Source organism: Sturnira hondurensis, unplaced genomic scaffold (assembly GCF_014824575.4).
Source record: "Sturnira hondurensis isolate 20B ecotype Veracruz unplaced genomic scaffold, ASM1482457v3 Scaffold0003090, whole genome shotgun sequence".
NCBI lineage: Eukaryota > Metazoa > Chordata > Mammalia > Chiroptera > Phyllostomidae > Sturnira > Sturnira hondurensis.
The window spans coordinates 6,103,254-6,129,129 of record NW_028075721.1 but is presented as its reverse complement, the minus strand read 5'-3'; the positions used below and the strand labels follow the sequence as shown (position 1 = coordinate 6,129,129).

The following is a 25,876-nucleotide window of genomic DNA, read 5'->3' as shown; positions in this document are numbered from 1 at the left end:
CAACCTAGAAATACCGACGTTGAATGCAAATGAGTTCACATGAAGACTGTCCCTCTGATGTCAGTCGTCTCTACCATAAGCATCATTTGCCCCCAAGTGTAGAAGTCACAATTCAAAGTATCGGGTCACAGAAATGCAGTGCTTTATACGTGTGAACTTTTCTAATAAACTTTTTCTCCATAAAAAAAAAAAAAGAAATGACAAAGACGAATGCTTCTCACTAATGACCACAGCAGCAAGAACAAATGAGTATAATGCTGATGGATGATAGTTATGTGCATTTAAGCCCATTTGTGAGCCTTAATGGGATCCCTCTCCATTGCTCTGAGTTCCACCTGTAAATTTTACAGGCATTTATTGATATCTGTTTTTTACACAAGCTCCGTGACTCGAACCTCCTTTTGTTGTGCTTTGTTTTGCTCATTTCACTTGGAAGTCACAAAATATTCATAGTCATGAATTGTGCCATCAAAGTTTCACTTTAGATTCATAATCAAATTTCACCAGTGATAACATGACCCGAATGCCAATCAGCCAGTTAATTGAGCCTCTGCTGGTGGGAGATAAGGCAGCATCAGACACAATCTCTATCGGAGGAGAATATTTTATCATTTCTGCAACAGCGTGTGAAATGTGGAGAACTAGAAATAATCATTGTTTAGTCCAAGGAGACATTCTAAAGCATAATTTAGCACTAATCTCAACAAAGAGTGTTTTCTTATTTCACTTCCAAAGCATTGCTGCTCTATTGATCGTGCGGCTAAAATGAGGTTTGTTATTTTGGGGAGTGTTCAGAGAAGGCCTCTATTATGAGTTCTGTGCTAAGAAGCAGGTGGGTATATAAATAAATATGCACGCAGGCACATATGTACTTGTGTTTATATTTAGAAGGAAGGATGTGAGCGGTGTATATATAGATACCGAGGTCTTACGAACCACTGAAAGCAACTTGAAATTACCTCATTGCACTATTACTGACAATATTCCTGACAGATTAATAACTCATTCCTGAGAAGCCACTGAGACTTTACTTAATGACCTAGGTAAATATAGCTGGGCAAAAGAACATATCCCCTTAAATGACCAGAAACGCATCTGCCTCAGAACCCCTCCAGTCCAATTCCCAGCAACTCATAATACCTCAGATTTCAAGAAAGTATACCTGTCAAGGTTCAAAGACACAATTTAGGTTTCCACTGCAGTCTCCTCTCAGAGACAGAACTTTAAATCTGCAGTGCAGTTTATTTTTTTTAAGCTGGAACACAAACCATCATTGTGAACTCCTTCAGAACTCCCTCATGGGCTCTGTATATGTATTCTTGTTTTAAAATGATGTACTGATTTTTATCATTGAATTCAGTGCTGGCGGGACTTAACTTCATCTGGAATGTTTTCTAGTAAACGAGACAAATATGCACTTCCCTGTCTATTCTGAAATTACTTGGCACGTGTACCAGTGAGTAGATGACATGACATCAGCATTTTGCCAGTCATCCCTGCGGTAACACTTTGGCAATTTCAAATTCTTCAGAAACACTGGTAAGTACAGATGATGTTCTGCCTAAGTCTTGGCTCTCAACAAAGTGATAATGTACCCCCAAACATCCTGGTGCTCTTAGGATTTGATCAGACAAAAAGGAGGACCATAAATTGTGGAAACACAGCTCCTACCCAGTGTTCTCTAGAGTACAACACACGTGTTTTTGGTGTTAAGATGTATAGTGTATGCTTCTCAGTTTGTGCATAACAGTGAATAAGAAGACAGCCAATGGCTAATTGCTTCAGTTTATAAAAGCACCTTATGGTAACAAAGGACAGCAGTTCATAATAACAATAAAAATGACATTAGGAATCATTAGCCAAGGAAAATGTGGCTTTGGGTTATTCCATAATTGACTCAAGCATAAATATATTACACTCTACTTTAAACACGAGTTTTTAAATACTTCACAATGCTTAATTCTAAACTCATGCCGAGTAGAAAGGTGGTGTTGCTCAGTAGAGAGCTGTAAATAAAATGCAGCCATTTTTTCTCAAAATTGATCTTAAAATTTATTATTTTGTATATAAAAGAAAATCCAGGAAACTCCAGGTTCCTCTGCCAGTATCTCTTCAACAGGGGATTTTAAGAGCACGAACATGGAAGGCAGACTCAGTGCAAGGAAAAGAGAATTGCAGAATAAAGTTGGAGCCATGCCAATGTGATACTCATCAGGAGAAAAGGAAAAATTGGGGCCTCCCACTAGTGTGATTCACCATCTCTCTCCTTGTGCATGAACAAGCAACACTACTTAAAATTAATTTGTACTACTTCACAACTGAGATATGAAGAACAATATTAAACAAAATACTCCCGTGGAGAGTAAAAGGGTGTCTTCCCTTGCACATGCCTGTGTCTATAAAAATAACAAACTCTCTGTTCTAAACATTTTGATGACTGTAGATATCATGAGGAGAAATAAATATGGGCTGTGTTGTACAGAATTTTTCACAACTAACAAAGAAATGATTGCTGGCGAAAGCAGTCATAAATTGCATGCATCTTTTGTGCATTATCAGTGGAGATGTTTCTACAGTGGTAACCCTGCACCAGGCAGCAAGGCAAAGATGAGCTTCATTGAACATGCATGATGCTTGGACGTTTGATGCGTGGGGGAGCAGCCGATGGTAGCAGGACTGGCCCTGTTTGCCCAGTGCCTCAAACTAGCCAGAGTGCCTGAGCTGATGCTACTTCTGCCTTTGAGTTTCCCTAAAAGCAGCGCCTGCAAACATGTCTTCAGTGCACTCTGTGGAGATATCCCAGGAAGCATGAGGGCAGATATGGAGAGGGTTAATAGAAGGATTGAAAGCCACTGAACTAGCCACCTCTGTGGGCAACTGAGTCTTCTTTCCCCTGGACTTCTTCTTTGGAACTATAGATAATATGCCTCAAATAATTTCTTAAAAGAACAAGAACTTCCCACTGCTTGCAGGTTGCTTTTCAAGTTCTGACTTCTCTACACATCCCTGCTGCTTAGGGAAAGGCAGTGTGGCATAGATGGGAGAGAAATATGGGTGCCATGGGAGGCCAGCACCACCATGGTGACTCTGCCAGAGCTTTAGCTGTTATGTAAAGTGGGGTCATGGGGGGCCCTGGCCAGGGAGCTCAGCTGTTAGAGAGCATCACCCTGATACACCACGGTTGCAGGTTTGAGCCCCGGTCAGGACACATACAAGAATCAACCGATAAATGCATAAATGAGTGGAATAGCAAATCAACCTCTTTCTCTCTCTTTCTTTCCCTTCTCCTGTCTCTCTAAAATCAATAAACACAAATTAAATCTGGTCTAAGGGGTTTGAGATATAAAGTAAACTCTGTTTTTTCACAGTTAAAGAAGCAACACCTCTGTCAGCTCTAAGATTATATCAGAAAGTCCACCCAACTTCTCCAAACTTCAAAACTCAAGGGCCAGAGAGGTGTTTTGCATGTGAATAAATCTCCCTTAGCTTACCTTTCTCAGTCTGATAATGCCATCCTGAGCCTGGGCATCAGAGGTGATTTCAAAGAGTGCCGTGCCATCTCCATCGATGATGTCATAGGACGATTGTGCATTTTCGCCAATGTCTTGATCGTTGGCCTTGACCCTGCCGATGGCAGTGCCAAGAACCACATCTTCAGGTACTGAGAAGTGATACAAACCTTAGGAAAGAGGAGAGAAGTGGATCATTGCCTGGATTCCATTCGCCCATCCATTCATCTAGCAAACATTTATTGGGTACCTCTTTTGGTCTGGGCACCCCTGTAAATGCCACCATTAAAGTGTCAAGGGCAAAAAAATATCCTTTTGCTACAGAATATACAATATTCTAAATGAGTCAAAGACAAAGAGATCACAGAAGAAGTAGGGATCTTTCTTCAAGACTCTTCTGAGATATGAAACTGATTCAACGACATGTTTACCAAGTATGTAGTTGGAGTAGAGTTATATCAAGATATGAGTGACTCTACGTGAATGTTCTGTCCAATTTACTGTAAAATCACATTGGCTGCCTGTGGGGATAGTCATTGTTGCCCAACATAAAATAGTAAGCTAATTTCAGCACAGAAAGATGCAACGTGTAACACACTGAAAGTCGGTTTTGAAGTTATCTTTATATTTACAGACTCGTAGGGCATTTTTGATAAAATCCAATTACTAAACTTCTGCTCTGCCCTGCAGCAAGCTGTTCAGACACAGGAAGCACTCCTCTTGTTACTAAAGTTCTTCCTCATTGCTCTGAACACCAGAAATCCTACCTTCCAAACTCTCTAGGCAAAATACAATTACAGTGCATGTTCCTTCTCCTATGGGGACAGTGAAACGTATCTAATCAGCGGCGTTTTTCTTCGAATCATCCTTAGTTAATTGTTGTTTTCTTAGTGTTACTCCTTGTCATTGGTGTAGGGAAAGCTGTGGGAACCATAACCCCTGGCTAGTACCACTTCGGTGCATCTCCGCCCTGCCCCTCACTGCCAACTCCTGCATGGATTTGCCTGAGGGTTTTCTCTGGCCTTCAGAACTCACTTTAGTGCTCTCCTGTCAGCCCAGAACTGTCAGAGAATTAGTGCCCATCAGAGCACCTCTCAAAAACTCACACAAGTTGGTATATCATATCCCAGGCTCCTCCTTTCCCTGGAAGAATAATATTTCTACTTTTTTTTTTGCTTGTTTACTTACAGTAGAAACTGAGTATTCGTTCCTGAGTTGCCCCAAGGGGATACAGCTTCAGCCACCCACAGTGGTAGTGGGCTCGCTGATACACAGGAGAGACGTTCCGTCTCTCTCTCACACCCATCCCCACTTCCCTACCGGCCTGTCTCAGCATCCTCTCCAAGATAAACTACTTATAATCAAATTCTTATCTCAGTGCCTGTTTCTGGGGAATCCAGAGCCAGACTACCAGGAAGTTTTAGTCCCACTGCAACAAAAATGAGGGGAAAATAAACATTCAATGAACTATAAACCCAGAAGAAAAAATTAAATCTGGAGAACATTACCTAATTGTATGTAGTTTGAACTCAATCACTGAGTCCCTTGGATAAACTAACGCTCATTTTACCCACTGTAACAAGATTAGTTCAGACGATGGGTAAGGTTTCCTTCTAGCACTAAGACACTTTTATTCAATGATGACATAAAAATGTCCCTTAGAATCATGAAATAATGGGACTGGGGAATAAAATGTTCTTTCCAAGTATTTTGCCAGGAGGTAGACACTGAAAATCATTACGTTGAACACAAGTCTCCCAGTTCTCTCATAATTGGTGTAACGATTCTGTTTCCTTCAAACTTTATTTTCCAGGTAAGGCGTGAGATGATTCATTCAGGTATGCTTATCAAGTAAATAAGACAGCAAGGGACCTCACTCTGCTGCTAGTTCTGATTCAGAGAGTCTTGGGAAAGCAAGTAAATGGGACATTTCTTTATCCATTTCTATTCTGCTCACTGCCATCATCTCTATCAGTGTGATCACAGTGAATAGTTATTACCACCAAGAAAGCGAGCACTTCTGAAACTCACCGGCCACTGCTGAATTGAAAGAATCCTTCTTCTGAGAAAGAAGACTTGCCTATGAGAGCATTAACTATAATGGCAACCAGAGAGGAAATAACAAATTGGGGAAGGATAAGAGAAATGGCTTTCTCCATTCTAATAATTTTGTTAAAGAGAGTTCCGTTGTTGTCAGATTCATGAATGGCCAGAGGTGAAATTTCTCAATGAAAATTCGTCCTTTCTGTTCTTTCTACCTCGGAATCTCTGAAGATAAATTCCCAAAGGTATCTCAACTCTGTCATTCGCAAGACCCACTTCTCTCCTTCCCTCTCTCCCTCTCTTCCTCTGGGTCCTCTCTTCTCTCTTTTCAAAAACCAGTTCTCCTACAGTAGTTCCTATCCCAGCCCAAAGCACCATCCTGCATTTAATCTCTCATGTCGGAAACGGAACTCACCTCCTCAACTGAAAATGCAATCTATTCTCAGATTTTTGTTATCATTACCCCTCAAATACCTATCACGACTATGCCCTCTTCCCTATTTCCACTACAACCACCCTGGCCTGCCAGGGCTGCCAACCCCTTTGACATGGATGATTATAATCGCCCCTTACCTGGCTGCCATGTGGAGAAGATGGTGGGAAAAGGCCAGATTTCATTTCCTCTGATTCCCTGGGATCAGAGACTATGACTCGAGTCTTCTCATGCTTCCCAGTGGCATCAGCATAAAGGTCACGGTCCTTAAATGGCTAATTCTTGACTCACCTCACTCCCCAGCCCATGTGCTTCAGTGGCAGCGACAGTCCATCTGTTCTCATCCTGTCCCTGTGTGCACCCTTCTTCCATGGGGTGTTCGGACACCCTTTTTTTTTGAGGTGCAACGCCCATCCCCCAACCTCAACTTGTCTAATGAATTTCTAGTCATCTTTCATACGGCAAGACAAGAGTCTCCATGCCTGAAAGACCTTCCCAAAACACCTCACTGTGGCAGGTTACTCCGACAAATACTCAACAGGAAAGGGTTCTGTCCGAGTAAAAGAAAGTTGGCAAATGCTGCCCATGTCCCTGATTCCCTGGTGGTGGCTCCCTAGAATGCTGTTCGGGTTTCTGAGGCAGAGCATGTCTTCAGCAGGGACAGTACAGTCCACGGTCGCTGTTGTCCCCGCAGTTGAGGGAAAGTGTGTGTTTTTGCAGCAAATGTACTATATATCGCCTTTTCTACCCCATACACTAGAGATTTAGTTTCTTTCATACAACACATGAAACTATTGATAGAATAATATCTCAGGCACATTTTCATCGTTCTCTCAAATTTTGTTAATGGAAGGTACCAGGAAGAGAGAAATAAGTGTGTATCTTGTCATCACACACGCTGGTTCTAATTCCCAGTTCCACTATTCAACTACATGCTCGATCTTCAGAAAATTTTTTTCAACGTCTTTCACAGTAAAATGAGGATGCATTTAGTGCCAAATAACAAGAGAGTTGGTTGTTTCATGTACATATCTGAATTGCCATTTATGAATTGCCATACCTTGCATGTCATAAGTACTCAATGGTTGCAATTGGCTTTGTGGATGTTGCTGAAAATTAGAATATAGAGTCAAATGAAAACATCATATTTAGGTTCTCATCCAGTGCTGGAAATTCACTTACTCTGGGCAAATTTTGGAGGGTTGTCATTAACATCAGTAAGGGTCACTGTTAGTGTCGTGGTCCCCGACAGACCACCGGAGTGTCCACCCATATCTTTGGCTTGGATAACAACCACGTACTCCTCCTTGGCTTCTCTGTCCATATTGGGAAGGGCAGTTTTTATAATTGCTGATGGGAAAAAAATGGGAGAACGACTTTCAGACAGAGAGCTCATTCAGAAATAAATACGTGAATCACACACATACACACATATATGTCCATACAAGTGCCCACTCAGATAACTGTTTGTTTGTTTGTTTTGACATGTAATTGGTATACATTTATGGAGCCAACAGTAAGAAAGGTTGTAGTCATAGACAGAAGTAGATAACTTGCAAAAATCCATTTTGTAATGTTTTTATGAAGTTGCGAAAATAGACCTTTGAAAGTAAGCTTTGCGGCACACTCTTGCTTACCAAATTAAAGAATAAATCATTACACAGCCTCATCTACCCAGGAAAATCCCAGAAGTGAAAGAATCCTACAATTTATCACAGACTCCAATTCCCCTAGGAAAGGAGTAAATACACAAATAGCTTGAAGGCTCTGAGGTAAAAAATAAATTATTCTGAAGCTCATATTTACATTACAGATGAAAGAAGTAAATGCAATATTAGAGTCAATTCAGATGAATAAGACACCAATCAGAATTAATGCAGTCCAGAGTCTAAATCCTAAGGTACTGTGCAATTGCATTTATATTTTAATTGCCTACTTACATCTTCTCTATTGTCAAATAGATAAATATTGGACAAAATAGAAAGATATAGAAAAAAGAAAACAGGGCAAAATATCAAATTATATAAAATTACATAAAACCATCAGTGCTAAAATGTCAGTGTTTTTTTCTTTTGATACATTTTCGTGGTTTTGTCTATCTGCCTTTTTGTGGGTTGTAATGGTAATTTAATTTTTTGTTAAAGATTCAAAGTGTGCAGAGATTCTGAACTTATTTTGAAAATCTGTATTTAAGGTTTTTTGTCCTTATATTTTTTTCATAGATAAATATCACTAATATATATGTATAATTCTAAGGCCATTACTTGTATATGCATACAATTATGCATATGCGTATATAAACATTTCAGCACAAATATGATCATGATATAGGCATTGATCTGGGACTTTATTCCTACAATGGATATGTCTGAGATATGTTCTTGGTAGCACACAGAGGCCCAACTCATTACTTTTTATTGTTCATTTATGAACGTACTATGAGTAACTTAGTCCCATATTAATAGATATTGCAGTTACTTCCACTTTTTTCATTTCAGGGAATAATCAGATATCTTTTAACGGTACTATATGCTTCTGTGTCCTGCATTTTTACTTAACTCTGTCCTGAGATGCCCCTCCCCAGATTGCTTAAACGCGGTAAGAAAAATTATCGTGACTAGCCTAGTATATTCCTCTTGAATGGATGTGTGTTATACCTCTGGTCCAGGTGAAAGAAAACTGTCCTGATTAAACATAATTCCCCTTTACTTCTAACCCAGGCACACCACAGATGTCCAATTCAAACTGAAGATGAGCCACGCTCTCGGCCACTTCTGAAGCTGTAATTCTGTTTGGGGGGTAGGGGACTCATATGCTATAATTAAATCAGCTGTCTGTAAAAGGTGTGTGAAGAGTTCAAATCCCTGAATCATTGGAGCAGCAGGCGAAGCTCAAGAGCGCCCGGGGAAATCTAATCCAGCCAGGCAATGGGCAGGCTCAGCGAGGAGCCGTGAGTTCCCATGCACTCTATGAGACCTTGACATGACTTTCATATCAAAACCTCCCATTCAGGGAGCATTCAATTCGATATTCACGCTTATTTGAAAGCACTGATGGGAACATCATCACATCTTTCATTACAATTGTTTGTTTAAGGATTTGATTATATTATAATGTAACTTGATATATCACACTTACACAGTTCTAAACAAAAACAGAAAGAAAAGAAAATAAGAAATATAGCCATCAGTCAGATTTGCATCGACGTGAGACATTTTTGAGGAGAAAATAAACATATGAGCAAAAAGTAGCCACAAAAACAACAGCAAAACCTAGTTATGATTATGATGAGGTACCGATATGGTAACTCTGCTATGGATACATATTTTCTAACTCAGCATATCTTCTTTATGAGAAGATTCCAGTAGAAAGGATTAGAAGTTTGCTTTATTCCCATGACAGTTACATGAGTGCTTACAAAGTTTAGGTCACTGTGAACTAAAGTGACCTAAATGGTCACTTCAACCATCCATGGGACTTTGAAACTTGACATGGAGTTTTTAATAATCAGAGGAAACTGCCATAATTTCTCAGTGAAGGCAGCAACATTTTTTCAAAGAACTTGGGTTCAGGTCTACACTCGAGTCCTCTCAGGTTTGTTCATTAGGACAACAGTTACAATGCTCTTAGTCCCAAAAGGCTGGCATATGTCACTCTCACCATGTTGATGATGTATCATGAGAGTGTAAGTTAAAGAACAACAGTGACGTCTCTCAGACACTCGGAATTTAAACAGTTTTGAGGCTCCGTTGAAAATAGCGTACTGGGCTAGTGTTTACGAGTTATATCAGGATGCGAGTGAAGCATCATGATGGAGATATTTGTTTCGACGAGACGTGATGAGCCTGCTCCATGGGTCTGCATCTATTACAGAAACGTTCATGCCCTGCACTGTTGAGGCATGCAACCTCTTACTACCTCAGATGTGTTGACAAGTTGGAGTCCCTTTACAAGAGGTTCCTTATGTTGAAGTCAAGCAAGTTTTTGTTTTTTTATATTATTCTCACACTCATCAGCTTTGGGATCACGGGCAAATTACTAAACCCACCAGGATGCAATACTATGTCTTGTCAAATGGAGATAATAACCAGCCTCTTGCTGTGGTATTCTACGGTTGTGTGACAGAATTCACGAAACAGCCTTGGCACAGAATAGTTACCAACCACGCTGTTTCCCTCCGTTTTCCCTCCCCAAACAGAATCTATTTAGTGCTGATCTGATGGTAGTTAGAATGCTGGAGGCTTTCCAGTTGCTTCTCCAGACTCACGCTCCAGCATTATGTACCTCCTTTTGGCATAGGCGAGTGCACTTTACAGACTGTCTCAGTTAACTCACTTCCTTTCTGGCTTTGTGTTAGACTCAAGCAACGCACATGAGCCTAGGATAGCCATGTTCCACTGGTGTGGAGCTAAGAATTTTTAAAACACGCGCTACCTCTCTATTTAGTCCGAGGTGCTGGCCTCTTTTCCCTGAGATGGCCAAATAAAAAAGTGACAACCATCAACACAACAATAGCCTTCTGGTGCCAACGCTCCATCTTGAACCATAAACATATACATCGTGTAATAGAGTTGCATCTTTTTGGTCACGTGACATAATAAATTTGCATCTGATTGGCTAATTCTCAGTACTAGAAATCTTTACACACAAATATAGGCACCTGATTTTTAGGAAGTCACTTTGGGGCAAAAAGGGTAGGTAATTCCTTTTATTATTATTGGGGGGGTCAGAAGAATTTTAGGAATTAATTTTTTTAATGTGTCAAGAGATGACAAATATTGGAAATCACTGCCCTAGAAGATGTGAGGGTGGAACAGGGTGAGGTTATATATCGCCCCCCAGGCCCCCCAAATATCTCAATGTCATGGTTAGACTCTGCAGTTGTTGTCTTGGGATACGGCTAGAGCACAACTCAGAGTCCAGTAACTGCCCCCTTCCCTTGCTCCTTCAAGCCTAGGGATGATGGCGACACTTTCCTTACTAGCTTGGGATGTTTCACTGTCCCTTGGCCATCAGGAACTATTGACCACACTATGGCCGTCTCTCTTCATCTGGCCATACTGTGGTCAATAGTTCCTTAAACTCTCGCCCATCTCCCCATTCCTGCCAGAATCCTGTAAGATCTGATTAGGATACTAATCCCTTATCCAAGTGTCCGACATGGTCTCAGCACACCATTCATCCACAGACATCTGCTGATAAAAAGTGCTTCAATGAATAGCATCAGACTGTCCGAAGGACCACTCCTTGAGATTAGCAGGGCATGCATTTGTTTCCTTAGCTCTAAAAATGAGAATAATACCTATTCACTTAAGTTAGCTACTCAAAATGACCCCGCTGGGAAGCGGCACATCTGGGAGTCTTCATATTTCCTCTTTTCTTATACGACATTGGCAGTAGGTTTCCTGATTTCTAAGGCAAGCAGGGAGTCGCTCCAGGGTTCCTTAGGGCATGCAGCATGTTTCACTGGCTTCAGTACAAACTGGGTAAACTTCAACAGTTCTCGCTTTGTCTGAGCCCCCTGCCTCTAGCTTCCACCTTACAACGAGCAGTAACTCATTAGAAAATCCAAGACAGAGTTTCTGGAACATTTTCCTGCTACTCTGTGGCTGTAAAGGCAAGATAGAAAAAAAAAAAGGCACAACAAGGACCCTTAGTCCTATTTTTTCCCATTGGGTTGAGGCTTATTTATACATGTTACTTAACTTTTTTTTTATTCCTATTCAAAAGACAGGCCAAGCCACTTGCATAAATATTGCAACGTATTGATAAGGTTCTAAATTACAAGTTTAAAAACTGCCTGAAAACTTCCTTCTACTTCTCCATAAATTATTTCCTTTGGCTCACAAATTCCCCAAGCACTAGGAGCTTCAGGCGGTTTCTTTTGTAGATGAGAGAACTTCTGTAATTAAAAGAAAAAATACATTGTTTGGTGTTACATACCAGCCAACACAGAGCAGAAAATATAGGAAGAAGGCTGTTTTTCCTGTCAGACTTGAGAAATCAAAAATATGACCCATGAAGACAAAAAAAAGTTGCTAAAATGCTCAAGAAAGTGGCATGTTTATCCATTTTACACTTTGATTTTTAAAAGGCTGATGGGAGCTCCCCATATCCTTTTGCCAGAATAAACAAATACAAAACACCTTGTGATGGTGCTAATTTTAAATAGCTTCCCATTGCCCACGGTATCACTTGGGTTCCTTTTGTTCGCAGTCATGGTCAAGGCACCACCCGTCCCCAGGCCTCCGGGCATGCTTACAGTCACACATTGTCAATGCCCAGCAATGTGCTCAGAGCTTCAGCATGGTGTTGAAATTCCCATTATACCAACTTGACAACCAATTCGGGTTTTCAGTTTATGCTAGGCAGGGTAAGAACATTCTCTCTTCTAGGGCAGTGCGTAGAACTCCCTAATGTAAGCGTTTGCTAAATAACCTTGCAAAAATGAAAATCAGAGTATTGTTTTTAAATGGAAATTTCGGGCTATGGCTTGGAGTGGATCTGCTAAAGAAATATCACACCTGTTGTCTCTGGCTTTTGCAGCTTTCCACCTCAGCAACTGTTACAGGGTTTAGATTTAGACCCCTTCACTAGTTACCCTTGGGTAAATCGCAGGGCATCCTTGGGGTACGCTTTTTTGTTGAAAATGGGAGGCCCTCATGTTGAGAAGGAAAAAAAAAACCCATAATAACACAATTGGTGTTCAGGAGAATAAGCCTGCCCTGCTAGATTCTCAATAACATTAACTGCAGAGTCGATTCGGAAAAAGAAACATAAACAAATACATTTCAGAAGTTTCCCTGGAACTTCATTTTGAAAATCTAATCAGAAAAAGCAATTAATGAGAACAGTTCATTCTTTGTGAATTTAATTCAACAGAAACTGGCATTGGGGAGCAGGGATGGGAAGGTATGGGAATTGAGGTGAACCCTGGAAGGAGGATTCAGACAGGAAAGTGGGGGGGGGGGCATCTTGCTCTGAAACTGACATTCATTATCCTACAGGGAATAGACTGTGACTAGAACTACGGATTAGATATATGGGTGATGGTTAATGATAGAAATATAGATAGAAGATAGATAGATAGATAGATAGATAGATAGATAGATAGATAGATAGAATAGGTGGGTGATAGAATACTAATCTGTATTTTGAGAAACAAGTTTTCTCACATATTTAAGGTGCTTCATTTTCCCTTATTTAAAAGATACTGTTTTATCTTACAATGACTCAGTCAAATGGAGATTTCTCTAACGCAGCAGTTTAAGATTTTAAATCCCAGACTGGCCTAAGTTCTTTTAAGTGCCAACCAGCTGCTCCTCACGCCTCATCATTCAGAGAGTGCGTCTGATTAGAACCCAGTCTCAGACATCCCCCAAATTTACAACTCGCGTGTGTGTTTTTTTCCCCTCCCCATTGTCTTTGGTATCAGCATTGGAGAAGCATTTTGTGTCCATCACGGAGACTTCTTTGTATAATTTCCACGCTATCACCAGATTGAGAGGCTTCATGAGAAAGGCAAGGAGACACTGATTAACGCCTTTGTCATTCTGAAGTCTGATTACTGTAATTCGCTTTTTGTGGGTCCCCCGGATTGTGCTTCTGTAAGATTGCGGTTGATATAAAATACCACGCTAGACTCCTCTTTTGAATAAGGTTTTGGAGCACATTATCCTGGTTCTGAAACCACTAGCCTTGTCATTCTGCAAATTCTTGCCATTTCAACGTGCAATTATGATCTTAATATCTGCCAAAAGGGATCTTTTGTCAATAAGATTAAGTGGCACAAATTCACTGGTGATGTCGTTTGCAAAGGTCATATACTGCACCCCCAGTTTCTGCTAACTGTGGGGTCTCTACCAGTTACGAGGGATACAAGATAAATACCCAGAGGTGCTTCAACCCATGCCCACCTAATCACTGAATAATACCTTCAATACAGTAACTTCACTCATGCCAAACCTGTGCAGATACATCACAAAGGAGAAAGTGACACATTAGATACCTGTCCTGCCTCCAAAAGGTACAAAAAGTTCCTGCATCTCCCTTTCTCTGGGAATTAAATAGATGGGTGATGATTGATGACAGACACGCAGATAGACAGACAGATGGATACAGATGGGTGATAGAATGGCCTGTACTGGGAGAAACTAAATTTCTCATCTCTCTCTGGCTCTTCTGTAAAATATAATAATGCAATTAGAAAACTAATGGGTTAAATATATCAGTAACCAAAGGCTTATTTGTATACTTGGTATTTTTAAAACTAAGAACTTATTCCAAAGAAATTATAAATTTCCCCTTCACATTTTTTTAGATTGTGCTCACATTCTTTTGCATGACATTCTAAAAAGCCAAGTGATTTACGTATGCAACAATAGGCATACAGTAAATTAGTGGTTACGGTTATAGAGATCCAAGGCATGCAATGATAAGAAGATGTTTAAAATTACGTAAGAAATGTCTGCAGCAACATACAATGCTGATAATTTCTAAATTTCATTTAAAACTATTGCCTGCTGGGGTCATTTGATGGTATAATGTGCTTCTAAAAATTTGGCAAAGGGTATGCATAAAGACAATGTGACATGTTTTGTAAAGGAATCGAAGGTTCCCATGTCCTGCACCCTGACATCCCCCTCCCCAAAACTTCCCAGGGCTCCGTGATGGGAAGCACAGGCTCCGCCCGTTAGAAAGCAGCTCTGGGGTTGGGTGGATGAGAACCGACTCGGTAGGAGCGTTACCAGCCACGGGGTCTTGGGCCAGTCCCTGAAACTTGTTGAGGCTCACCAATCTTATGTGTAAAGTGTTATTAATTGCACAACAAGAGTTTGGTATTATTACATGTGAGGCAAAAAGCCAGATGTATTACTTTATACATACGTGCATCTTATTATATATAGATAGAGGTCTCTACACAAAGATATATATGTAAATATATGCATATTTTTGTATTTGTGTTTATAAATGCACACATGTATGTACACTCATAAGATCTATACACTCATAAATATATACACTCATGAGATCTATATTTATACATAACTTTGCATTCACTTTTTATAAGTGTATACCTACTTATACATATTTATGTAAATAAAATTTAGGAATCAATTCAGTATAATCACAATAAACTTATTTAAAAAATTAGTAACAAAGTTTATGTTCAGTCATTCTATAAGACGTGAACATTCTTCACCAATTTCAAAAAGGTGCGCCTCCGGTCCTGGCCGGTGCGGCACAGTCGGATGGAGTGTCTTCCCGCAAAGCAAAAGTTGCGGGTTTGATTCCATCCGGGCACACACCCAGGCTGCAGGTTCGATCCCCAGATAGGGTGCCTACGAAAAGGCAACCGATGGATGTTTCTTTTCCTCACATTAATTTTTCTTTCTCTCTCCCTCTTCCCCTCTCTCTAAAAGCAATAAAAACTGTCCTCAGATGTGGGCAGGGGAATGGTATGCCTCTGTAGGAATTTCCAGGTAACAAATTTTTTTTTTGCATAATGTGTACTCAAACTCATTTTTTACTATAACGTTGTGTGCAACATATGGCTATTAAAATTGAGATATAATGGACCTATAACATTGTCTTAGTTTCCGTTGTACACCACAATAATTTGACATTTATATGTACACTAAACGCTCACCGCTGCAAGGTACTTACCTTTCTTCAAACTTTCCTAGCCTAACCCCTTGGTGCCTCCACAACTTTGTGTGGATAACACAGCCTAGACGACCCACAGCTTTCATGGGACCTCTTAGAACCCATTCCTGTCTTTAGGTCTAAATTTAATGTTTTGGAGGCCAAGAGGCCCTTTTAAGTAGAACCAATTACTCTCTCTTTTTTTTTTCTTCCATGTATTGCACTTTTGCTAGAAACTGCCTCATGCCATTTACTGTATGTCTTTCTTCCATTTCACCACTTTCCCTATGATTTCAACCTGTCCTGAGAATACATTACTGTGGACAGGAACCATGTCTCATTCAGCCCTGGATGCCCGGAACCAAACACAATCTCTGGCACGTAACCAGTCCTCAACCAACGTAGGAGAGAAGAAAATAACACAAAGGAAAAGAAAGAAGGTAGGGGAGAGCGTGGAGGAAAAGAAAGGCAGAAAAGTGCTAATAATGTTTTTCTTAACTGTTTTGGGGACTCAGCACTGGAGTCCACAAACACTTTGATAAAGGTTAATAACTGCCATGTCTATGGGGACCAGAGCTGTTCAGATACAATGATAACAGAAAAGAGCCAGGAAGTAGGGAGGAGGGTGTCAAGATTTGGACCTAAGTCTCACAGCCTTCAAGGCTCAAGAAATGCCCAAGGGCTAGTCCATACCATCTCAAGAGTTGCATCTTAAGGTCACGCCAGTTTGCCAGAGGACGGGCACAACACCTTGCTGAATACCAACGAGGTGAGGATGCTTTGCAGACTAAAGAACCCAGGGGTTCTCTAGGCATTTCATCCACTTTATAACTGACACTTGAGTTATTTACTAAATGCCTGAGTAGAAGTTTATAGTGTGGTGTTTTAATATTTCTGATAATCTCAGGATTACTCAAACAAAAGGGTAATGCTGAGGAGCTAAGTTTCCTAATAACATTCCATGAATTTAATTAATTGAGGGTGAATTTCTGATAAACAATTGTTTTCATCTGTATGCTTTACCAATGATGCCCTAGCCTGACTTGTTATTTTTCAAGTTCTTTTATTAGTTATTTCTCTTGGCATATATACAGATATGCTGTCCACATTCTCCTAAAATATTATAGGTAAAATTAGTTAGCTGACAATGTCTTATTAGACAAATATTAAGGGTTTGGGATCTGGTCCAGCAGGGAGAAAAGTCTTGGGCAGTGTCGCACCGACTGTGCTGGGCAGGGTTCTAAATCTGTGCCTGTAGGACCTTAGATATTAATGTTAGTGAAATAATCTACTTCCTTGAGTATTTTTCCAACAATCTCCTCCTATGCTATCACAGCATCTTAACGAGTCCGTTTGACAGACATGACTTCTTTCTCCCAGATTTTGTGTACATTTAATTCTACATGACCCTTCTCATTTGTGCTTGAAAAGTATTGCTAGAGAGCCATAGTCTTCAGAGCTTCGCATTAGACCAGGAGGCTCTACGAGGTATCTCCCTGGGTACAACTTGCTTCTTTACATGTGAATTTCCTGTCTCGTAATGCTGTGTATTCTTTGACTAAACAGCTATAACTTCTTCCTCATTCACCGTGTGGATCACATGGATGTCTATATCCACATCCATAAGGAATGACATAGGAAATAGTTGTAAGTGAATTAGCAAGGACGCCCTGTTTCCAGGGCGTTGCGCACACTGCGTAGTGACTTCAGTGTGTAGGCTGTCTCTTCTGTGGCTCCTGGAGTTCCCTATTAAGCAATTCTGCACAGGCCCCCATTTCCAGCATCAACCCATGACTAGCCAATAACCGATGCGACTCAAACTACCAATTTCTCGTTACATTGAAATGCTTGCAATTATTCCTATTCAGAACTGATGATCCTCAATCAAGTGGAATTATTTCTGTGAAGCACATGATGGCTCCATTCTCTCCTTAAGCCATAATTCCAATAACTAATTACACTTATAATAAATGTGGGTGGTTTAAAGAAGCAAAGTGAAAGTCATGAAAAATTGGATGCTTTCTCCCAGCAATTCAGAACTTAGGTGAAGGAGAATGGCAGGGGTGTAGAGGAGATGAGAAACACGCTTTGCAGCCGCCCCTGAAGAAAGCTGCTATTGAGACCCGAGTCTAAACAAAGTTAAGCAACTCTTTTCAACTCTTACAATCTCCATCTCCCCATCTGTTTCGCAGAGGTTTTAACACCTACCACGCATTACATGAAAAAGCATGTAACATTGTCCCAGATCATATAACAGAGACTCAGATTTTAAGTGAAGCGACGTTATCCCCAAATGCCAAGTGGCCCTGATTGCTCTTTTGCCCCGTTGGAACTTTCTGGCCCTAGATCTCGGTCAGACACATCATGTCATGTTGATCGCAGCCTGCCAATGTAGACAAGTAGAATGTGACATTTTGGGGAGTCCAGGATTTGCTATCACACAAGGGGTGTGATTTCTGGCCCTTCCATTTCCAAATGTTATCATGAACCTGGGCTAATTCTTTAGTGTTTTTGAGATATGGTTTTCTTTTCTCTTCTGCTACATAGAGATAGTGTTTATCTCAAAGTAGTTATTTTTTTGTTTTTTGAGACAGTGATTAAGAAAGATAATGAATATTATTTATGGTGCTTATTAACATCTGTTAATAACCCATATTATGTTACTATTCAGCCAATAATAAAATCGTATTCAGCTGATGACTATTACTAAGACTATGACTACCACTGATACCATATTGCTTCTGGGTGACTGTGAAGATCCATCACAGTAAAAACACGAATACTCTTGTAGAACTTCCTTTGTGCCAGGCCCTAGACAGGTACAAAGTCCACATGCCTATAAGGTGCTTAGTGTGCTTGCTGGTGCAAAGTAGACATTCACCTGCACCGAATGATAACGATCATTGCTCTGACCTCATCTTTACATGTCACAACCATCACGACAATTAAAGTTCCTACTAAATAATACAGAAATAGGGACATCAGTGATTCCGGTTAGATGATGTATATTGAGAGCTTCACTACGGTTGAGATAGCAATAGATGCAATGCTCTCCTTAGCCCTTCCCATTTCACCAGCTGGTTTCTCCTACGCATTGGAGGTTGTGGACGATCACGAATCGCTGACTTCACAGTACTCTGATTGGTAGGTTGGCCTGTTCGCTTCAAATGGCAGCCACCGCTGTTCTTTTTTGAGTAATCTCTAACCCAGAGAGACAATCCAACTCAGTACATCACTTAAGAAATCACCACTTGACCCACTAATCCTCATTTCAAATATCTATGAAATGCAGAAAGTGAGATCCTGGCAAGGAGACTGCCTTTGCTGATAAGATTTTCTCTCAATTAACTAAATCCTTCACCTCCAATCCTCAGAGAAATTTCTGGCTACTAAATCATGTCTTGCCCCATGGGTCTTTGCATATTCAGCACCAAATGATCACTGAATAATTTGTAGGTGTAGCTGGGTAAGGTTCCCATTCATAAAATCACAGTCCAAGGCTCAGAGATGAGGGGCAACTCTTTCCGTCCAAATGCTTTAACACAGATCAGAGGGCAAGTCCACTTCAGCGAGGGCTTGGGCCAAGAAGGGGTGGGTCTTCCTTTAATCAGCTGTCACCACAAGTATCAAACATGCGCTGAGAACTGGCCCCAGTTCCCTTCCATGTCAGGATCAGCAACCAGACTGGGCTTCACCATATTCCTACCACTACCACACTTACAATGCATGTTGTCCTTATCAGCCAAAGATGTTTATCAAACACTGAGATGCACGAAAGTGAAAAACGTTCAAGCATTGAAAGTTAGATATGAGAAGCACTTACAATTCTGACAACTTGATTCACCCACGATAATTCAAGGAACACGGATCCCCCGCTGTCCCTACACAACCTCCTCCTCATTCCTTCCTTCTGTGCCTTTCAATCCAATACCCTCCTTGACCTCTTCATTGCCTTATCCAAGTTCTGCTTTTGAAACCACCATATATTCTACTTTGGGACCGCAGGCTGTCTTTCTTCCCAGCAGAGTGAGTTTTCTCCTCTCCTTCACCTTCTCTCTTAAAATAGAACCCTCTTGCTCCTTTCCTCCTGCCGCTTCTCAAACAACGCTGCTGTGAATTTGCTTCTTAATCACATCAGGGTCTGCACAAGAAATGCCATCAGCTGCCGTCCCCTGGTACGACAGTTACCCCTCTTTTCCACTCTTTCATATCATCGCAGGTTTTAGCTTTTCTCATTCCTTTGTATTAAAAAAAACTTTCCCACGCTAAGTTACTTGTACCCACGCAATCAACGTTCCCCTTCGTGGACCAAAGAGGGCAGGTGGCACAAAGTGCCCTGGGCTCTGTTTTATACAGAATAAGAAGTGGTGTCACAAAATAACTGACAACAACTAACTCTGTCACTCCACAAATGTTTGTTGAGGACCTACTACGTATCAAACATCGTGTCAGGAGCTAAGGATACGGTGGTGGGAGAAACCAAGGGAGGTTAACACAGCAATCGTTACACTGTAAAGATTTAACAGCTCCTCAAAGTAGGGCAACAAGGCTCACACCCCACTGGCAAACTTCTGGGTTCCAGTTTTTTTTTTTTTTTTTCATTTGTAAACCTGAGGGAATGATTCTCACTTACTTTGCAGGGGAAAAAAATTCAAAGGAGCATATAAATAAATATATAAAGAAAAGTGACATAAAACTGTGTCAGCAGCGAGGGCTGTTCATTCTAAATGGTTCTTGTACACACTGGCCAGGTTCAGCTATGATTAGCACGGGCCACGGTGAATGTTGAAATCCAGATATGCTTATGGCCATAACAGAGAGGCAGGCACTGGGTCTCTAGGTCCCTCCGGGAAAGAGATGATTACACTTGTGTAAACAAGAGGCCTGCGGCCTTCCTGGGAGGCGAGCCGGAGGCAAAATCATTGGAAGGGAAGCTGAGGTAGTTGCTCCAGTTAATCGAGAGTTAACATACAGAGGGTTAAGGAAGAGCAGATGTTTATAGATTTATTGTTCCCTTCCTGACAGTTGTCAAAATATATCAGGGCTTGGTTTCTTCAAATACATCAAGTAGCTTGTGATTTTCATTCTCCGTATTAAAATTTAAAACTGTAGCAAATAAGGGTATTTTATTCCCCTGCTCGGAATTTTTAACAATTATATGACTCCTCCCTTCTATTTCTTTTTCCTGATTCTTACCAATTTCTTCTCATGCTCTATTCTCTCCTCTTTTTTACTTGGTGGTATACTGCTTTTTAATGCCATCATTTCAACAGACCTAAGTGAACATACGTATTTGGGAATGTCTATTTGGTGCGCGGATTCCAAATGTGAGTGAATGGATGTTGAAGTTGTACCTTCTCCATGGGTCTGCTTCCTCCAATTCAATTTAAGGGACACTCACTAATTACTCTTATGTGCTAAGCATTAGTAGCCTTGGTTGGAGGGACTGTATAAGATTCTCTGTAGCAGAGATACCCACGATAGTTGAAAGACTAATTCCTTCAGACTCTCAGTTGCTCATGGCAATGAGAGAACCAGAGGTGTGTGTGTTTGTCTGTTTTTGACCTTGTCACCATACAAAGGACGCGAGCCATTGGATCTGAGAAACTCGCAGTCACTACCTGCACATGTCACTTTATGTAGTGAAATACCGAGTAAAATTCCATCCCTAGAAGTAACCTCTGCATGTGCATGTGAGCGCAACATATTTAAGAGAAATGATGTGAATCAGAGAAAACATTTTGGACTAGGACAGAAGAATAAATTGACTTTCAAACCTGACATTTAGGTTTTGGGGAACTTTGAAAAAGTCACCTGTCTGCCTGCTCTCATCATGATTTTGCTGCATTAAATGAAGAACATAAACCTTTTATTCTCAGACGAGCGAAGTGTTAAGTTAGGGGAATGTGTGTGAAATGGCCTAGAGGGCACATTTTTCCTCCTCTTTCATAAGTGACTTATTCAGGGTCCCAGGACTAGAACCTCTGTTGGAATTCAGAATTTTTAAACTCCAATTTCAACATTTCTCTAGGTAGGCACGTATGGAAGCGACACTGTGTTTTCTCATCCAACCTTGTGGGAAACATACATTTGCTGAAAACCTGCAGAACAAGTCAAAAATACACTATGTACTAGATAAGGCATACTGTATTGAAAATGATTAAGATGTTTAATTTTCTTTCTTTTTTTCCCCCTAGAAATTGTTACTAAGTGAGAGTCCCAAAGGGGTCCAGCTATAAGGGGATGTTGTTGATTCATTCTGAACCTACGGGCCATTATTTCAATAGCTACTTGCCTGATCATTTCATATTCCCCAAATATGAAATTGTTGTTATTGTTTTATATAGTTAGGGTCAAATAAAATTTTATAACCTTCACTATTTTCATGTCTGCAAATGACCTGTTTTTATGAAGGAATTCCAGGGGACCATTTGTGCTGTAAGTAAACTTAATACTCAAAGAATCCTTATGTGAGAAAATTAGGAAAGAGTAAATAAAATCCACTTTTTTTTTCCATAGTGGTTTTTCCTACTTATGCTAACTTTGTCAAAACATTTTAAATTTAACTTTAATTGCTTACCACAGCAGGACAGGAGAAAAGAATCCATGCCTCCATCTCCCACTATCTTTAATTTCTCATTTTTTGCAACGTGTGAATAATGCCATTTAAATCAATGACCACTGAGAGAGGACTGCTAATGACACAGGCACTGCACTAGTGGTTGGAGATATAAAGACCAACGAGGTACAGTTCTCTGGTGTGGGACAGTTCACAATCCGAAGATGAGGCAGGTGTGAGCAACTGCCCGCCAACACGAAAATCCATCACCCCTTCTCTTGAATGCTGCTTTCAGAGTGTATCACTCTACCATAACACTTATTTGATTTCTGCATATGCTTTTGCTCTACATCAGCATCTAACTGGCCTGCCCCTCTCTCTCAAAGTTATTCTCTAAGGCTTGAAGCATCTTCATTTCTATAAAAATGGTCCTGCTGCAGTCTTTTTTCACTCCCCAGACATATGACTTACCCCTTGTCTAGTCTCTGGAACACTTTGGTAGAATAAATACTGTACGACTAGATAGAAATAGTTCCCATGATTCTGTGTTGTAACAGGACAGCCTCATACTTAGAATCGCGACACCTACTGGATGCCAGGAGCACCGCAGATGGTGGGACCGCACTGTGATATCTCTACTCAAATGTCAAATTATTAGTGAGGCTTCACTGACCAGCCTTTACAAAGGCAATAGCCACCCTCACTGGCACCCTCTTATTCCTTACCCAGCTGTCAAATTCTCTGCCCAAACAAATCTTTGGCAGCAGCTCACAGACAATAAGCCAATGATTTTGCTTGTTCACTAATGTTTACCCCGCCCCTAGAATAGCTCCCAAGGCACAGTAGGTTTTCAGTACATTTTAATGTTTTTCAGTGACTCAATGCATGGATGGATATTTTTTTTTTTTCTCATGGGAGCTTGTGTGGGATCTGATATAAAAATAAACACATACGAGGGAAGGACTACCTGCACACCTCTTCTGAAGGTGGGTGGAGGGGTGAGCACAGCCCACTCACCCCACTTCTCCATCGGTACAGGGAACGCTCTGGCCGTGGAACACTCAAGAACCAAAGCAGCTCTGTCTGCCTACCAGGGAACGCGTGGTGTAATCACCTTCTGCCTGCGAAACATGCTAACTACCTCAGGGTCAGGTTACTGTTGTGCCTCTTCTCACTCTTACGTAAATATTTGCACATGTAAAATTTCAGCACCTTGACACACATTGAAATGGTCGCAGGGAACAATGAGACAGATTGACTCAGCCACAGGTGTTGGCAGTCAGCACGGAAACAGTTCTTCGTCAATGCGAGAGCCAGGATTGGGTACTGCAAAAACACAGAAGCCAGGATCTAATGGGGGTGGGATGGGAGCTGGCCCTAAAAATGCCATTTCCCACTCACCCTATGGGGGGGCTGAGCATCCAGCTGGGCCTTCTGGCCTGCAGTCAGCGGCTGCTCCACCAAGATAATAAGGGCAGGTTTTTTTGTGTGTGTGCATTAAACGTGAACAAACCTCAATTTTCCACCCAAATTCATTCTGAAGCCGGCGATCTATGTTACCAACAATTTCAGTTGGTGTGACTCAGTAATGAGAAAGGCAAGACTCCAGGGGGTGGCATTTGAGCTCACGCCTTTCAATGAAGACCTTGACTTTGTTAGGTGAGGCACTCAAGTACTTGAGTGGAAATTGTGGACCAAGTGCACTAACTGTGTTTTCAAAATCTGAACTTTCAAGAGTGCAGGAAGTAGCTATGATCATCCATCCTTAGAATAAGAACAGGGCCTGGGGAATATGAAATATGTTCGTGGTGGGCACACTGTACAAGGCGTGTCTGACCTGGGGCCCGTGGGCCGCAATACGGCCCGGGATGGCTACGAATACAGCCCAACACAAAAATCATAAATTTACTTAAAACACTAGGAGATTTTTTGTTTTCACTAGTGTTTGCGTGTTTAAAGCATGGTCCAAGACAACTCTTCTTCCAGTGTGTCCCAGAGACGCCAAAAGTTTGGACACCCCTGCAGAGAATTTTGTATGAGAGAAGACTTGAGCCTGTACTTCACAGTCACCGTGCCCTGCTGTCTCCTCCGAAGCTGTTAACCCACACTGTCACCCACCGGAACCTTCCCTCGGAAACACGGTGACCATTCACAGGCTTCGCTGTGTTATAAATAAATGTTGATACGCGACACGGCACTTCCGTTTGTCTTTTTGCGTGTTGTCAGCACAGTTTCCCGTTACTTTTGATGACAGTCTTCAATAACTACCTGCCACCGTGTAGGAGGCACATTGCTTTAGAGCTCCTATGAAATGTAAATAAGACAAATGCTGTTTTTAAACCTCTTTTTCCGCATGTCTGTTTTCAAATGTGATAGAAAGTGATGCCATTTTAGAACAGAGTCCATTATGACAATTCTAATATATTATTACTGCAATTTCATATAGCTGATGAATAGGAAACAGAGCATGGTGGGGGGGGGTGTTTCCCCTTCACTATTGTAGAATAGCTACTGATATGCACACGGAGAGTGAGATAAACACCTCAGCAGGCACCACCCTTACAAACATTCTCTCATTGCCTGGTGATTAACAGTCTTGTTCAGTTACCACGTAAGAGAAAGGTTTTGAAAATGTAGCCGCCTTCCCTTATCCACGGTTTCCCTTTCTGCATTTCCAGTTATCTACAGTCACCACTGGTCCAAAATACGAAATAAAAATTTTTAGAAACAAACGCTTACAAGTTTTCCACCGTGCACCCGAGTGGCATGAGCAAGTCTCACGCCGTCCTGCTCCACTCCATGCAGGACATGAATTAGCCCTCTGTGCAGCGGACCGTTGCTGGAAATGCTCCCTGCCTGTTAGCTGCTTAGTACCCATTTGCTTATGGGGTCAGCTGCCCTGGTATCACAGTGACTGGGTTCAAGAAACCCTTGTTTTCCTTTTTGAGGGCCTCAAAGCCATCTACATGACTTTTAAGGTATGTTGTTATACTATTCCATTTCATTATTAGTTATTGATGTTCATATCTTACTGTGCCTAATTTATAAGTTAAACCTTTCCATAGGTATATATGGGCAGGAAAAGAACATGGTGCATGTGTGTGTGTATGTGTATATGTGTATATGGTGCGACTTTCTGCAGTTTCGGGCATCTACTGGGGATTTTGCAACCTATTTCCTGCAGAGAAGTGGGGACTATTGTGTGACTTTGTGAAGTTCATAGAACATGATTGATAAGAGTGCTACTTTGATATCAAGTCCTCTAAACTCAAGTGACTTGACTGAAGCCACAGAGAGAGCAAAGCTAATCCTATGAGAACCAGATGGAACTACATGTTTACTGGACCCGGATTCGAAAAGGAGGAAGTGAGGACCAATGAGGTTTGTTCTCAGCTCTTCCAAATGACTAAATGGTTTCGCTTTATCGTCCCAGGCCTGGTGCGCAGTTCTGTTTGCTATGATTACTACTTTTGCCTGGTGTTGCTACTTCATCCTCTGCTGAGAATGAGAGCCCGGGCTTCCAATTAGCATTTTGTTTCATCACATAAATATAGTCATTACTATTTTTATTTATAGCTTGTGAACATATTTGTTATGAAATGGCACAATTAGGCAATCTCAATTCCTGGCTTACAGGGATCCACAGCTGTTAGGGTGCAAAGGTAGCTTTTAAGATCGATAATAAAT

At 41.0% G+C, this 25,876-nt stretch overlaps 1 protein-coding gene across 1 annotated transcript in view; it reads right to left on the bottom strand.

The window, feature by feature from the left end:
• The window catches only part of CDH8 (cadherin 8), a 339,116-nt gene that overhangs the window by 143,505 nt on the left and 169,735 nt on the right, over positions 1-25,876 (bottom strand). The window contains exons 5-6 of the mRNA XM_037041593.1: positions 7,168-7,335; positions 3,492-3,679 (exon numbers count right to left, since the gene is read on the bottom strand). Of these exons, the coding sequence (XP_036897488.1) occupies positions 3,492-3,679; positions 7,168-7,335 (356 nt within the window). The remainder of the gene's footprint in view (positions 1-3,491; positions 3,680-7,167; positions 7,336-25,876) is intronic.